The 16,438-nt window shown below is 39.2% G+C and overlaps 1 protein-coding gene across 3 annotated transcripts in view; it reads right to left on the bottom strand.

The window, feature by feature from the left end:
* Positions 1-16,438, bottom strand: part of arhgap5 (Rho GTPase activating protein 5) — a 59,034-nt gene that overhangs the window by 20,466 nt on the left and 22,130 nt on the right. For all 3 annotated transcript variants that reach the window (XM_069916730.1, XM_069916732.1, XM_069916731.1), the window contains 3 exons: positions 10,995-11,072; positions 4,162-4,293; positions 2,989-3,094 (listed from right to left, as the gene is read on the bottom strand). In XM_069916730.1, coding sequence (XP_069772831.1) covers positions 2,989-3,094; positions 4,162-4,293; positions 10,995-11,072 — 316 coding nt within the window. The remainder of the gene's footprint in view (positions 1-2,988; positions 3,095-4,161; positions 4,294-10,994; positions 11,073-16,438) is intronic.

Genomic DNA, 16,438 nt, shown 5'->3' with positions numbered 1-16,438 from the left:
TGTGGTTTAGGGGCTAATGTTCTATGTGCCCTTTCTATTTTAATTTCTTCCTGTAATTCTGGTCTTCCTAGGACCCTGGAGATCCAATCTTTTATAAATTCTCTCATATTCTTGCCTTCTTCATCTTCCTTAAGGCCCACTATCTTTATATTATTTCTTCTATTATAATTTTCCATTATATCTATCTTCTGAGCTAACAGCTCTTGTGTCTCTTTAACTTTTTTATTAGATTCTTTTAATTTCTCTTTTAAGTCCTCTACTTCCATTTCTACGGCTGTTTCTCGTTCTTCTACCTTGTCCACTCTTTTTCCTATATCTGACATGACCATCTCTCATCTATTCATTTTTTCTGCCCTTTTAATTCTTCTTTTTATTTCACTAAATTCTTGTGATTGCCATTCTTTTACTGATTCCATATATTCTTTAAAAAAAAATATCCATTGTCTTGCCTTTCCCTTCTTCTTCCATTTGTCTGTGTTCTTCTTCCTCTGGGTTGGTCATCTGTTGTTTCCTTGATTTCTTTTTACTCTCTTCTTTCTTGTTCTCGTTGTTTTCTATGTTCTCTTCTTGCTGCTGTGCTGTGGCTGTCATTCTCAGCTGTGACTCCTCAGCTGGTCCCCCCTCCCGTCAGTGTTTTTTTTGTCTTGCGCATCGCGCACTTTTGCTTGGCTCCGCGAGCCATTTTTGTAGTCCCGAGCTCGGGACTTCGACTGACCTGAGGGAGTGGGCTTGTCTCTCCACAGCGGGCCTCCTCGGACAGGTAAGGCCTTCAACTTCTTCTTCCAATGTCTTTTCTTCTTCTCTTCTTCCCGTTGGTTTCGACTTTTCGCTGCCATTTTCTTCCCACCTTTACTTTCACTTTATTTTAATTTTTGTGTTTGTGCCTTTGTGTTTTCTGTGTTTTTTTAAAACTTTTCCAGAGAGGGCTGGAGTTCCCCGACCAGCCACTACTCCATCACGTGACTCCTCCCAGGTAGATAAATCCTTGAGGCATGACATATTACCTCGGACTTTAAGGGAGACTAATGCTGAAATTGCAGGGGCCCTGGCAGAAATATTTTAAGACTCCTTAGCCATTGGATTGGAGGATAGCTCATATTGTTCCATTGTTTAAAAAAAAGCTCCAAAAATAAACCAGGAAATTACAGGCAGGTGAGCCTGATGTCAGTAGTGGGGAAATTATTGGAAGGTGTCCTAAGATTGGATATACAAGTATTTGGATAGCCAAAGGCTGATTAAGGGCAGCCAGCATGGCTTTATGCGTGGTAGGTCGTGTTTAATGAATCTATAAGAGTTTTTCGAGATTACCAAGAAAGGCTGTGGACATTGTCTACATGGACTTTAGTAAGGCCTTTGGCAAGGTCACACATGGGACGTTAGTTCAGAAGGTTCAGACACTAGGCATCCATGGAGAGGTTGTAAACTAGATTGGAAATTGGCTAAATGGAAGTGGTAGTGGATGATTGCTTCTCAGACTGGAGGCCTGTGATTAGTGGTGTGCCTCAGGGATCAGTGCTTGGATCATTGTTGTTTGTTGTCTATATCAATGATCTGGATGATGATGTGGTAAATTGGATCAGCAAGTTTGCTAATGACACTAAGACTGGAGGCGTTGTGGACAGCGAGGAAGGCTTTCAAAGCTCTCAGAGGGATCTGGACCAACTGTAAAAATGGGACAGAAAATGGCAGATGGAATTTAATGCAAACAAGTGTATTTTGGAAAGACAAACCAAGGTAGGACATTTACATTAAATGGTAGGGCACTGAGGAGTGTGGAGGAACAAAGGGATCTGTAAACATATATATAATTCCCTGAAAGTGGCATCACAGGTAGACAGGGGTTGTGGAGAAAGCTTTTGAAATCCTGGCCTTCATATATCAAAGTATTGAGTATAAGAGTTGGGATTTTATGGTGAGGTTGTTTAAGACATTGGTGAGGCAAAATTTGGAGTATTGTGTGTAGTTATGGTCACCAAACTGCAAGGATATCAGTAAAATTGAAAGAGTGCAGATAAGATTTACTAGGATGTTGCTGGGTCTTCGAGAGTTGAGTTACAGGGAAAGATTAAACAGGTTAGGACTTTATTCCTTGGAGCATAGCAGAATGAGAGGAGATTTGTTTGAGATTTACAAAATTATGAGAGGTACAGAGTAAATGCAAGTAAGCTCTTTTCCACTTAGATTAGGAAAAATAAATGCAAGAGGGTGATAGGCTTTAGGGTGAAAGATTTAGGGGAAAAATTAGGGGGAACCTCTTCACTCCCAGAGTGGTGGAAGGGTGGAATGAGCTGCCATTTGATGTGGTAAATGTGGGTTCACTCTCAAGTTGGATAGATACATGGATGGTAGAAGTCTGGAGGGTTATGGAATGGGTGCAGGTCAGTAGGACTAGTAGAATGATGTTTTGGCACAGACTAGAAGGGCTGAATGGCCTGTTTTCTGTGCTATAGTGTTCTATATTCCCGGGATGGAGCAGCGTCGAGAACAGTGATTGAAAAAATGTAGAATTCTATCCTTGTTACATTGTTTATGGGACAGTGACCCTGATCCTCCATTAAAACAGTTGACAAGCTATTGACAAAAGAGAAAAAATATTATACTAGTCTGCAACTTATGACTCAACATTTGGTGGGGGGAAAACTGTTGCATCTTTGAATCCCTCCAAATTAAAGTCATTTTCATGAATTAATATAAACAATGCTTTCTTGGGAGTGCCCAAATTAGTTCTATCATATTTTTCATATCCAAGAGTCAATCTTCTCAATAATTTCTTCTTTCCTTCAAAGAAATTAGATTGAATCTTATGAGAAAGCACACAACCATTTCCTTGTGTTTATTCATACCCAGAAATTAGCTGTAGTGATAATACTTATGCCCCACTGGACATCTTTAAAATTTGTAACATAGGCAAATTAAATGCTTACACAGTTTGCATGTCAAAAGAGATTCTGATCTGACAGCTTACATTTCCTTACATTTTTGACCTACCTGTTGAGATGAGTAATGATATATTTGAATACCTCATAGCTTACTGGAGGAAACTTTTTCAACAATTCCTTAAAAGCATTCAGCTTTTCTGACAAATCAATCAGTCCTGAAAGACAAAAATAATTATTTATTTGTTTGTTTAACCGCTTCACCATTTATTGTCAATTTCTTCAGCAAACTGACTAGTTGATTTTAAGATGATTTGCCTTTTCAGCAAAATATAGATAACTAACTAGGCATACTGTCTTGAAACATTTCCACTCCATCAATATTTTCTCCATGCCCCAAACAATTTGCATGTAGGGTATGCATTGTAAAAGATAACAGCAATAATCTATCCTTTGGACATGAATATTTCAGTCACATCAATTTCTGCCTTGTCCTGCATCTCAAAGGTGAATTCTTTGGGATATACGCAAAGCTTTTTCTCCACCCAAAAGAACAAACAAACATAGCAATGCTGAAATTGAAACAAATAATTACAGGCTGTAAAATATGCTAGTACATGTTGGATGACATACCAAAGAATAAACCTTACAATACATCTCAAAAAGACAAATACACATAATAATTGCAATGTGGAATTTCAGTGAATAAACAGTACAACTCCAATTATCCGAAATGGTCAGGACTGGGACTATTTCGGATAAACTATTTTTTCAGATAACTGATCATTTTTTAAAAAAACAGCCTAGTAGCCACAACAAATCACTTGTAACCGTGTTTAAACAACAAGGGAAGCCTTTTTAAGCATGAAATAATGTTTTATTCACACCAAAAAAACAACCTGAACAAAATAAGATAAATCCAACACCAAAAACTCAGAGGTTTTTCCAAAATTCAAAACATTTTTCAACCTGTGACGCCAGTTCAGCTCCAAAGAAGTTTTGGATAATTGAAGATTTCTGATTGTTTTGCATATACTCATTTATCAAAAAAATTTCAGAGGCAAAATTACGTCATTTCGGCTTCAAATTTTTTTGGATAAATGAGAATTTCCTCAATTATCCAAAAAAAGTTCAGAGCCAAACAAACACAACTTCTGGGACCAAACATTTTTGGATAACTGAGGAATTTGGATAATCTGATTTTGGATAATCGGCATTATACTGCAGTTCACATATTTCCAAGTCATTTACCTAAGAGAATAATACAACCTTTCACGTTACTTACTGGCTGCTTCCAACAGCTCTGAATGTAAATTGTAAGGAATTAGTGGTTCGGGCAAATCAGAAAAGAAAGCTTTAAGGGCTCCTGCCACAGCATTAACAGTCACATCCATTGCTACAAGGTCGATATTGTGATCTAAAATATAGAGGCAACAAAAGTGAAACAGTCTCACATAATTACACATAGGTATCTATGTAATTGGACACATTGGAAAGCACAAAGTTTATCAATATAGTGTATCATACACCAAATGAACTACATCTTTGAGATTTACTGTAAGTTCAAACAAAATTACAATAAAGTAATGTGAGTTATCCCTTTGTAAAAATAAATTCTTATTTCCTGTAACATAATCTGTAAGCAAGTTTGAACGTAACGTGGAAAAATAATAAAGCATTCAATGTGGAGATCTACAAGGCAAACATAAATCTAGATTTTCCAACAACCAATATGTTAACCAATGAAAACAAAAGGCTCATGTACAATTCATAAATCATTTGTGCAAAACAATAAAGTGGCATAACTGATGCTTTGGAACTGAATTTGTTGAGTCTTTTTAAGTCTTTTCAGAATTTAATCTTGTTAAGTGTATAATTTGCCCACCAAATTTTAATGAAAGTTGAGGCAAATTATACAAATGACCAGTTAAGCGAAAACTTGCAAATAACAGATTAATACTTGATGAACAGATTTTCATCTTTGCCACAAGTTCTTTGATGGGCTGTATAATAATCAAGTCTGAAATAAATCAACAGAAAATTACAGCACGATACATACAGGCCCTTCAGCCCACTATGGTGCTTTGGCCTATAAAAAACTATACAAAAAAAACTGAACCCATCCTATCTCATACCCCCTTATTTTTGTTTCATCCATGTGCCTGTCAGACTCTTTTAAATGTCCCAATTGTTTCAGCCTCCACCACCACCCATGGCAATGCATTTCAAGCACCCACAACCTTCTGTGTAAAAATAAACTTTCCTCCCTTCACTTTGTACAGATGTCCTCTGGTGTTTGCTACTTCCGTCCTGGGAAAAAGGTGCTGGCTCTCTACCTTATCTATGCCTTTCATAAACTTGATAACATCTATTAACTCGCCTTTCATCCTTCTTCACTCCAAAGAGAAAACCCCTACTTCTACTAACCTTGCCTCATAACACACATTTTCAAATCCAGGCAGCATTTTAGCAAATCTCTGCACCCTCTCTATAGCCTCTATATCCTTCCTGTAATGAGGTGACAGAAATGAATAACAACATTCCAAGTGTGGTCTCACCAGAGATTGATAGAACTACATTACCTCACGACTCTTGAACTCAAATCAGCCGACTATTGAAGCCCAGTCTGAAATAAGTCAACAGCTGAAAATGCCATTAAATCTGAAGCATTACAAAATGTACAATTCACAGGTAAAAGCAGGTGTGGGAACCCTCCTTGACATATTGAGGCTCTGTTAGGAAAAAGGAGGCTTATGTCAGTTGTACCCCCTTAAGGAATATAGGAGTAAGTGGAAATCAGGAGAACAAAGAGTACACAAGATAGCTCTAGCAGACAAAGTTCTACAGTTATATTAACAGCAAAAAAAGAGAGAACAAGTCCTTTAAAAGACCAACGTGGTCATCTAAGAGTAGAGTCATAGGAGTGCGTAAAGTCATAAATGAACATTTCTCATTTGTATTCACTGAAAAGGTTTGAGGCTAATGAGTAGTGATGAATTGCAACTTATCTGTGTTACAGAACAAAAGGTGCTAGTGTTTTAAAGCACAGTAAAGTGGATGAATCCCCAAAACCTGACCAAGATTACAGAGCAGCACTGCCAGAGCTGCTGTCATGGCAGTGTTGCCACTGGTGTGGACCCAGGGAGAGTGGGGAGCAGAGATGCAGTGCTGCTCTGAAGGGTTCAACCTAATGGCAGCAACTCTGTGCAGGCTTTCAATCGGCCTGTTAAAGAAGCTGATGGTGTTTGAAAGCAAAATCCTGCAATTGTGGTTATGTGCCCAAGAGAGTGGCGCCTATGCTCATCATCGGCCACAAAGGGATGGAGACTCCAGGGGAGCAGCGGACCAGCGCTGAGCACCAGAAATGGGAATACCCCCAGTTGGGAAGAAGCAGAGGAGATGATCCACCAGGGAAGGTGACCACGACAGCAAACTAGTGATGGGTTCAGTGGCTGAGGGACCCACAGGATGGTAACCCCAGCAAGAGACCAGTGAGGGGCTCAACAGTAGAAGGACCCACTCACGCTGTGAGCAACCAACTCGGGCTGCGGGCTGCTGGAAATTGACTCCTGAGATCAGGCATAAGAGCCAGGATTCGATAGGGTGCTGAGGGCAAGAAGGGCTCCCAAAGGGCCTTGGCACTGAAGAGTTTCTGATCTTGTCAAAGGTTTGGATCTGGAGCTCGGATTGCCAATGAATCAAATAGGAGTCTGTGCGACTGCAGTCGTGCTGGAGGCAAATCCACTGACTCTTGGAGACTCTTATGGGACTCTTATTTGTTTCTTTTTCTCTCTTACTGCAAAGGTTGCTGGGCGACACTAATGAGAATTCATTGTCTTCCAAAAAGAACACAATTTTGTATTAAATGTTCTGAACTACTACTTGACAATGAAGAAATCTTGAAGTGTATCTGACAAAATTGTGGGAAGCTAGGGAAGAACTTACTGAGACCTTGGCAGATGTATTTGCATCATCTTTAGTCATGGGTGAGGTACCGGAAGACTGACATGTAGCTAATGTAACTACTGGTTGGAAAGCCTAACATCAGTGGTTGGAAAGTTAATGGAGGAGATTTTGAGGGACATGATCTACCAACATTTTGATTGGCAAACACTGATTAGGGACAGTCAGCATAGTTTTGTGCATTGAAATCACAATGATTGAGTTTCCCACCCCCAGAGGTGTCAAAGATGATTGATGACAGCAAGGCTTTTGAGAAGGTTCTACATTGTAGACTAATTATTAAGATCAGATTAAATGAGTTACAGGGAAAACTAGCTGAATTAATTCAAAATTGGCCTGGTAGATATTGTCAGAGGATGCTTTTCAGAATGGGGGCCCTTGACTAGTGGCGGGCCAAGGAGATCAGTGATGGGTCCATTGTTTCTTGTCATCCAAATTAATGACCTGGATAACAATATTGTTAAAATTATTAGTAAGTTTGTGGATAACATCAAAATTGTAGACAGTAAAGAAGGCTATCTAAGATTACAACAAGATCTTGCCAAACTGAGAATGTGGGCCAAGACTGGCAGATAAAATTTTACACTGATAAGTGCAAGGTGTTGCTCTTTGGTAGATTAAACTAGGGTAGGGCTTACCTAATAAATAGTCAAGCCCTGAAGAGTGTGGTAGACCAGCAAGACCATGGGGTACAGGTACATTGTGCCAGACAGTAGTGGCACAGTAGACAGGGAAGTGAAGGTGTTTAGTATGCTTACCAACATTAGTCAGGTCATTGCATACAAGAATAGGACATTATGTTACACATTTACATGTTGGTGAAGCCACATTTGGAGTATTATGCACAGTTCTGTCACCTAGTTTATAGGAAAGATATCATTAAGCTAGAAAGGATGAGAAAAAATTCACAAAAATGTTACTGAGAATGGAAGGCTTGAATTATAAGAAGAGTCTGAATTGATTGGTACTTCTGAGGTGATGAGAACATAAATAAAATCATGAGGGCATAGATATGGTTAACAGAGCAGCAGAATCTAAATTTAGAAGACACCATTTTCAGGTGAAGAGGGAAAGGATTTAAAAGATACTTGAGGGGCACCTGCTTCACCCAGATGATGGTGGGTAAATGGAACGAGCAACCAGAAGTGGTGATAAATTGTTACATTTAAATGAAATTTAGACAAGACATGGATAGGAAAGGTTTAGAGGTGTATGGGCTGAGCACAGGAAAATAGGACTAGCTTAGTCAACATGGATAATCTGGGTGCAAGGTCCTGCTACCACCCTGTAGAACTCTACATGAATTTATCTAAGTGACACGAGTGGAAACTTTTTCATGCAGGGAGACATGGGTATTTGGACTGAGCAGGTATAATTGCGATGTTTAAAATACATTTAGACAGGCACTTAGATAGAAAAAGATTGGAGGCAAATGGGATGAGCTCGCATGGATTTGGTCGGCAGAAACAAATTAGACGAAAGGACCAGTTTTTGTCTCTAGATTTCAGAAATACTTCAAGTAGCTCATTCCATTTGCGCACTATTCTGTGTGGAAAAAGTCCTCCCTCGAGTCCATTTTAAATCTTTTCCTTTTTACTTTAAACCTATGCCCTTTAGTTTCAGACTCCCTACTATGGGAAATAGACTGTGCCCATTCACTGTATCTATGTCCCCCCCCCTCATGATTTATAAACATCTGCATGGTCATTCCTCAGTCTCCTCTGCTCCAGGGAAAAGTCTCTCCTTCTAATTCAAGCCCTCTAATCCCAATGATATCTCTGAAACTTTTCTGCACTTTCTTTCGCTCAATCATGTTTCTGAGAGCATGGCAAGCAGAACTGCGCACAATATTTCCACCAGTCATTGTATTTTGTCCTCCAAGTGTTATCCAATTCTACATTATTTTGTCCATGTTCTCATTCCTTGACAGTTCCCGACACTTTGTGCAGTTTAAACTTCTTTGATCTCCTTCCCAGTTGTGAAGAATGGTCTTCAACCTGAAATATTAAGCTTTAATTTTTTTTCCTGAAGATACTGCTTGATCTGCTGAGTATTTCAATAAATTTCTGTTTTTAAATTTAATTTCCATCTTCTGCAGTGCTTTTTTCATTTTCATCTTATACTACATCATCGGTTTGCTGAAACTTTTTCACCGAATTCAGGGTTATGCTGCAGAAATAACAGCAGTTAAATATTGTTGGTTTGACAGAGTGGGGACTTCAGTGGTGCTGCACTGGCTGATTTCCAAACTGTGAATGTTATTCCAATTGATTCTCCAATACTTTTTAAAAAGATGTTAAGTTTAAAGGGGGACACTGGAATCAGCACCTGATAGTCAGATGCCATATCATTGGGATTTCCCAATCATCAGATAATGAACTTGCTGACAAATCGAGCTATCTTCCTTTGATAACCCCAAGCTTTTTTTCCTCCCATGTGCATCGATTCTTCAACACCAGTTTTTATTATTCTGCAACAGCTGGTACTGGAGCACTTTCATTCACGACAGTTAACACTGCACTCATTTCACCTTTTCTCTGTGTAACAGCAAAACAATTGCACAACAAATTCTGGGAAATAGAGGCTTGTCTGTGTGAGTCTTAAAATGTAGACCCAATGTATAGCCTAATCTTAATGTATAGTCACAAGTTATTTGGACATTTTAAACTAATTTACATCACATGAAAAATCTCCAGAGGGTTGTTAACTCAGTCTAAGGCATCACTCCATCGATGACATCTACATGAGGCGGTGTCTTAATAAAATAGCCTCTATCCTCAAAGGACCCACCCCACCCCCCGCACCCACCATCACCCAGGCCTATCCTCTTCACTTTGCTACAAGATCTGAAAAACGAGCACTCAGTGACACAAGGACAGCTTATTCCTCGCTGTCATCAGATTCCTGAATAATCAATGAACCAAAGACACTGCCTTACTTTTCATGCACTAGTTTTTTTAAAATTTATTGTTGTAAAAATGGTTTATATGAATGTTTGCATTATGATGCTGCCACAAGTTTTGTGACTTGCTCATAACAATAAATGTTGATCTCACAAAGATGATGTGGCCATTGCCAGTACTATGCTAACAATAAGAGCCTTCAAATGAAGGTCATTTTCTGGTAGTTCACCTTTATGGCCATCTTTTATGCTTCAGCCTGGATGGAATTATTGACAAACAATTTGACTGTCCACAGCAAGAAGTTTTGGCCTAGTTATTATTCTTAACTAACAGTGAGAAAATAAAGCCTGCAAAATTGTTTTTTCCCTTTGTCACTCCAGTTTAACAGTAGTAGAATCAATTGTGTGTTTTTGTGTTTGTCTGTGTTTATTACTTTCCTTTGGCAGAGTTCTATTGATTTTTCTGATTAAAAATTAAATTTATACACAAAATAACAATAATTGCATGCATTTTAAAATCTTAAAAATCCAAAATAACAATTTGTCCAATTAAACCTAATTAAAATTATCTATGCATTGAAAGTGCTTTCAACCAGGTTAACTTCAATTCAGATGGAACAGCTGCACCAATGTAGTTAATTACAAGAAAACAGATCAGATAAACAGAAATATTTTGTGCATGAAAGCAAAATATCAATGGTGCTTAGTTCAAATTACTTTGAGCAATACCAAGCACACTTCTGTAGGAAACAAAAAGCAGACTGCTGAAGAATTCAGCAGCATCTGGGGAGGAAAAGGGACAGTGGATATTTTGGGTCATGACCTGCATCAGGAGTGCAGAGAAACCCTCCCTCCCAAAGACAAAGAATGTATCTTTATCTGACAGATAAGCAAGTCACAGGAATTCAATGCAATAATTTTTCTTGTCTTTGCTAGCAAATTGCCTGTCTCTTTAGCTTGAAAATATTTCACAATTTTACAAAAAAATGAATAAGAAATATTTCATACAAAGTACAATTGAGGTTAAAAATAATCACAATTGAATTAAACAAATTAAGTGCATTTATCTGAAATGAGTTATCTGCCTTCCACTTGGACACCTAAATATATACATAAAGAATCTTAACTTTTGGAGCACTGAAACACTTTTTAAAAAATTTTGTACATGATGAAATGAATATGCCAAATCCACAATCTAAAATTGACAAGAAAACAGTAATTCTTTTAATTTGGAAAATTCAGCTAAATAGTACCTTGATCAAACTGCCTTTGAATATTGTCTTGATCAGTTCTGTTTCCACTTACACGATACAGTCCTTCAGTGTTCAAACCTAAAGTGGGAATAGAAGTTTGGCAACAAATTATGAAAACAATACACTAAAAAACATACAATTAACACGATTTTGCACTGAATAAATCCAATATTTAAAGCTGAGGGAAGAGATGGCATGTCAAAAATCCGAAAGAATATTATTTTGAATCATGTGTTTGAAGTTACCAAATGCAAATAAAGTGAAAGTTATTTTTAAAAATTCCAACGATATCTAGGAATGACAAATTCCAAGGATGTGAGGATTTAATTCCAGGGTTTTAGAGAAAGTTGTGAGGACAAAGCTGATGCCCCAGTTTTGATCTTCAATAGCTTTCTTGAGTTAAGAACAGTTTATTTCAACAAAAGTCTTCTTTTGAACTGAAGGTCTTTCTGGAACTAAAGAGGGGAAAACTTGTGAAATACTACAAATTAATATTGAATCATTTGGGAAATACATTAAACAGGAGGAACTATAGAACAATACTGCACAGAAACAGGCATTTCTAGTCTGTGCCAAACTATTATTCAACCTAGTCTCACTGATCTACATCTCGACTTTAGCCTTCCATACCCCTCCAATCCATGTACTCATCCAAATTCTTCTTAAAAATTAAAATTGAACCCACATTCACCACTTCAGCTGGCAGCCTATTCCACACTCCCACAACTCCTATACTCAGTACTTTGATTTAGGAAGGCCAACACGTCCAAACCTCCTTTACAACCCTATCTACCCGTGATGCCACTTTCAGGGAATTAAGTATCTGTACTCCCAGACACCTCATTGCCCTACCAGTTACCGCTACTGTAAATAATCGAATTTAATGCGTTCCGTGTATAATGCGACCCCCCTCCCCATTTCTATGGGGAAAAAGGGGGTTACCCCATGTACAATATGACCCCACTCCCCTCACCCACTCGAGTCGCGCTGCCATCTACTGCTAACCCGCAGGAAAAAAAATTTAAAATTTTACTCAAGTATAATGCGACCCCCCTATTTTTGAGGGGAAAAAGGGGGGGGGGGGGGGATTTTTTGCATTATAATCAAATATTTACGTTATGTTCTTTCTTGTATTTCCTTCCAAATGCAACACCTCACACTTATCTGCATTAAATTCCAACTGCCATTTTTCAGCCCATTTTCCCAGCTGGTCCAGATCTCACTGTCCGTAACACCTCCAATCTTTGCGTCACCTGTAAATTTGCTGATCCAAATTACGACATTATCATCTGGATAACTGATGTAGATGACAAACAAAAATGGTCCCAGCACCGATCCCTGAGGAACAGAAGTTACAGGTTTCCAGTTTAAGCAATCATCCACAACCACTCTCTGTCTTCTCCCATGCAGCCAATGTCAACTCCAGTTTACTACCTCCATCTGCATATTGAGCATCTGAACCTTTCTGACATCCAATATAGGACCTTGTCAAAGGCCTTACTAAAATCCACAACCACAGCTTTTCCTTCAATGTTCCTGCTAACCTCTTCAAAAAGCTCTAAGATTGGTTAACATGACCTACCAACCACAAAGCCAGGTTGACTATCCTTAATCAGTCCCTGGCTATCCAAATACTTTGTTACGAGCCCTCTTTCTTTCAGGTCACCACAGAGTTCCTTTTTGTTTCCCTTATTCCAAGTGAAACATTAGACAGCCAGTCCTCTCCTCTTGCGTGAACCACAAGGGTTTTGACCAGGCTGAACCAAGAACTCACAACTAATCTTCCAAATGGGGTTTTCCACAAGCTTGTCCTGTTCCAGTCCCAGCTGCTGTTGCTGAATGTAACACTCAAGAATGTTGAACTGATCTCTCTGTGTGTGTTTCTCTCTCACACACACAGAGAAAGCCTGTTCGACTCTCTCTGTTTGCAAAACCACATGACCCTCCTAGAACAGCAAGTTCCCTTCCAGACAAAATGCGGCTCCAACAAGCTCCTTCATCTGTGGCCTTTTTGTAAACAAATCCATTAGTCAAGTCTCTTGGGCACTCTCCAAAACTTCTGCAAAGATTGTTGGCCCCGACATGTCTAGCATTAGCAGAGCAGAACTCCAGTATTTGGAATAAGATCTGTTTTAAAGTGTTTGTATGTGAACCACACTAACAAACCTTGCCCCAATTTATCTCCCAAAAGCATATCTGTATTCTGTCACAACTTGTATACCCGATCCCGAAGAACACCTTCCAATAATGTACCTATTTCTGATGTCAGGCTTTCTGACCCTTAATTTTCAGGGTTGCTTTTGGAGCCTTTTTTAAGCAACAGAACAGCGGCACTACACCCATGGCTAAGGACATTTTAAATATTTCTGTCAGAGCCCCTGCAATTTCTACACTAATCTTCCAAGTCCAAGGGATTATCTAGTCAGGCCCTGGGGATTTATTCACCCTTATTTGCTTCAAGACAGCAAGCACCTCCTCCTCTTTAATCTGTGTAGATTCCATGACTTCACTGCTTGTTTTCCTTACTTCCCACAATTTTGTACCAGTTGCCTGAGTAAATACTGCTGCAAAAAACCTATTTAAGATCTCTCCCATCTCTTCTGGTTCCATACACAGCCAACCACTCTGATCTTCAAGGGAACCAATTTTGTCCCTTACTATCCTTTTGTTCTTAATATACCTGAGGAAACCCTGAGGAACCTCATGTCTTCTTTAGCCTTCCTGATTTCTGAGAGTCTTTTCTTGCTTTTTTTTTATACTCCATTTGCTTCGTGTTGTCTATAATTGCTACATACCTCTTCTTCAGAACCAGATCCCCAATATTCCTCAAAAAACCAAGCTCCCTATACCTGTTAACTTTACCTTTAATCCTAACAGGAACCTACAAACTCACTCTCAAAATTTCACCCGTGAAGGTCTTCCACTTACCTAGTACATCCTTTCCATAAAATAACTTCTCCCAATCCATGCAACCTAGCACCTTTCTCATTTCCTCAGAATTGGCCTGTCTCCAATTTAGAATCTCATCCTGAGGCCCAGACCTATCCTTCTCCATAATTAACTTGAAACTCATGGTTTTATAAATCAATGGACCCAAAATGTTCCCCTACACCTACTTTGTCACCTGTCCTGCCTCACTCCCTAATAGGAGGTCCAGTTTGCACACTCTCTGTTGGTTCCTCTGTGTATTGATTTAGAAAACTTTCCTGAACAAATTTGATAAACTCCAAGCCATCCAGCTATTTTACAGTAAGTGAGTCCAAATTAATATATGGAAAGTTAAAATCTCCAACTTTGTTTCCTGCAACTATCTGCCATCTCTCTACAGGTTTGCTCCTCCAATTCTCGATGATTATTGAGCAGACCATAATACAACCCCATGAGTGATTATGGGCATACTCCAGTCCTCAGTTCCATCTATAAAGCCTCAGTAGATCTCTCGTCTGTTGTGCCTGAGCACAGCTGTGATATCTTTCCACTCCTCCGCTTTTCATTCCATCACGTTTGAAATGGAAGGTCAGATCATTGAGCTGCCGGTCCTGCCCTTCCTACATTCAAGTTTCACTGATAGCCACAATTTCATAATTCCACGCTCCAATCCATTCTCTAAGCTCATCAGCCTTTCCAACAAAATTCCTTGCCTTGAAATAGATGTACCTGAGAAAGTTGCCAACATGTACAACCCTTTGACTTCTGACATTGCATGCAGTCTTCACCATCTTTTTTCCCCCCTCCACTCCACTATCTACTTTGGTACTGTGGTTCCCATCCCCCTGCACATCTAGATTAAACCACCCCACCAGAGCAGCACTAGCAAACCTTTCAGCAAGGATATTTGTCCCTCTCCAATTCAGGTGCAAACCAGCCCATCGGAAGAAATTTCACCTTTCCAATGATCCAGAAACCGGAAGCCCTACCTCCTGCACCATCTCTTTAGCCACATGTTAAGATACATAATCTTTCTATTTCTAACCTTATTAGCACATGGCACAGGTAGCAATCCTGACATCACAACCCTGGAGGCCCTGTCCTTCATCCCACCAGGCAGGCAACATACCATCAGAGATACTCAATCTCTTCCACAGAGCCTGTTATCTGACCCCCCCAAACTATATGGAATCCACTATCACTACGGCTTGCCTCTTCTCTTCCCTTCTTAGCTACAAGGCCACAATCCATGTGAGAGACATGGCAGCTGTGACTTGTGCCTGATAGGTCATTTTCCCCAACAGTATCCAAAATGGTATACATGTTTTATTGAGGCAAACAACCACAGGGTGCACTGCATTGACTGCCAGTTCCCTTTCCCGCTCCAGAATGTCACACACCTTCCTTCTTCCTACCTCAATTCCTGTCTATCATCCCCTCTCCCTCCCGAATAACCCTGAGTTTGTCCAACTGCAGCTCCAGATTCCTAACTCTGTTGGTGAGGACCTGCAGTTGGATGAACTTCTCGCAGATGAAGTCATCAGGGATGCTGTTGGCTTCCCTAACAATCCACATCTTGCAAGAGAACCAATGAGTTGATAAAAAGCTAGAAAGGGACATCACCATTTATTAATGAAGTGACATTCTAGGTGCTGTGGATGGAAGCACAAAATTACAGACATCGTTAACAAATTAATTGAACTGCAAAGGGTTTCAATGAAATGTCCAGTTGTCCACTAGGTATTTTATGATTGTAAAAAAACAGTACTGTAGAAATCCAAAGAAACTGTGGAAAATGTATATATCATTAAAATTTTACTTGTTAAGTTTATAAGTGCAGTCATGCTGTGTGTTTGAGCCTTAAGAGCATACTTGCCACAAATATAACAATGTATTGCAGCTGTTGAGACATTAACAAAACATTTCTACTGTATTGAATCTTCCTTAAGACAATAAATGCTATTATTTAGTACACTCACAGTACTATTGCGGGAAGCATATGCGCATCAACATGTGATCAATCTATATTAATGTAATACACAGCATCTTTTGTAGCCTGTCTGCATCTATCCTGACTAAGTATGCCAGGCCAAAGACAACATTTGCTTAGCACCTGCATTGAGTGCATTCCAAGGCCTGCTTGGACTGACCAAAACAGCTTGCTTTGTAGGCAATATACCAGTAGACTTAAAATATGACAGGAAATCACTAAAATAGGTTATATCTAAAAAAAATAGTGCATGATATGAAAATTTTAAGAACATTTTTATGACCACACAAAATATACCCAAAAGTGTTCAGGAAGCAAAATCTATGTTGTCCAGTGTTATAAAGAAAGCCTATGAGCTCTACTTCAGTTGTAAAATTAGTGACCAAGACAAACCCTGGGTTCCTCACATCCATTGTGCAATATGTGCAGTCAACCTGAGAGCTTGGTGTCAGCATCATTATGCAATTAAATGTGCTAAATTCAATAAAAGTTCATTTAATGTTTCTCCGACTTCCTCTGTGATGCA

Source organism: Narcine bancroftii, chromosome 2, assembly GCF_036971445.1.
Source record: "Narcine bancroftii isolate sNarBan1 chromosome 2, sNarBan1.hap1, whole genome shotgun sequence".
NCBI classification, from domain to species: Eukaryota; Metazoa; Chordata; class Chondrichthyes; order Torpediniformes; family Narcinidae; genus Narcine; species Narcine bancroftii.
The sequence above is the reverse complement of the archived record's forward strand: the minus strand, read 5'-3'. Positions and strand labels throughout refer to the sequence as shown.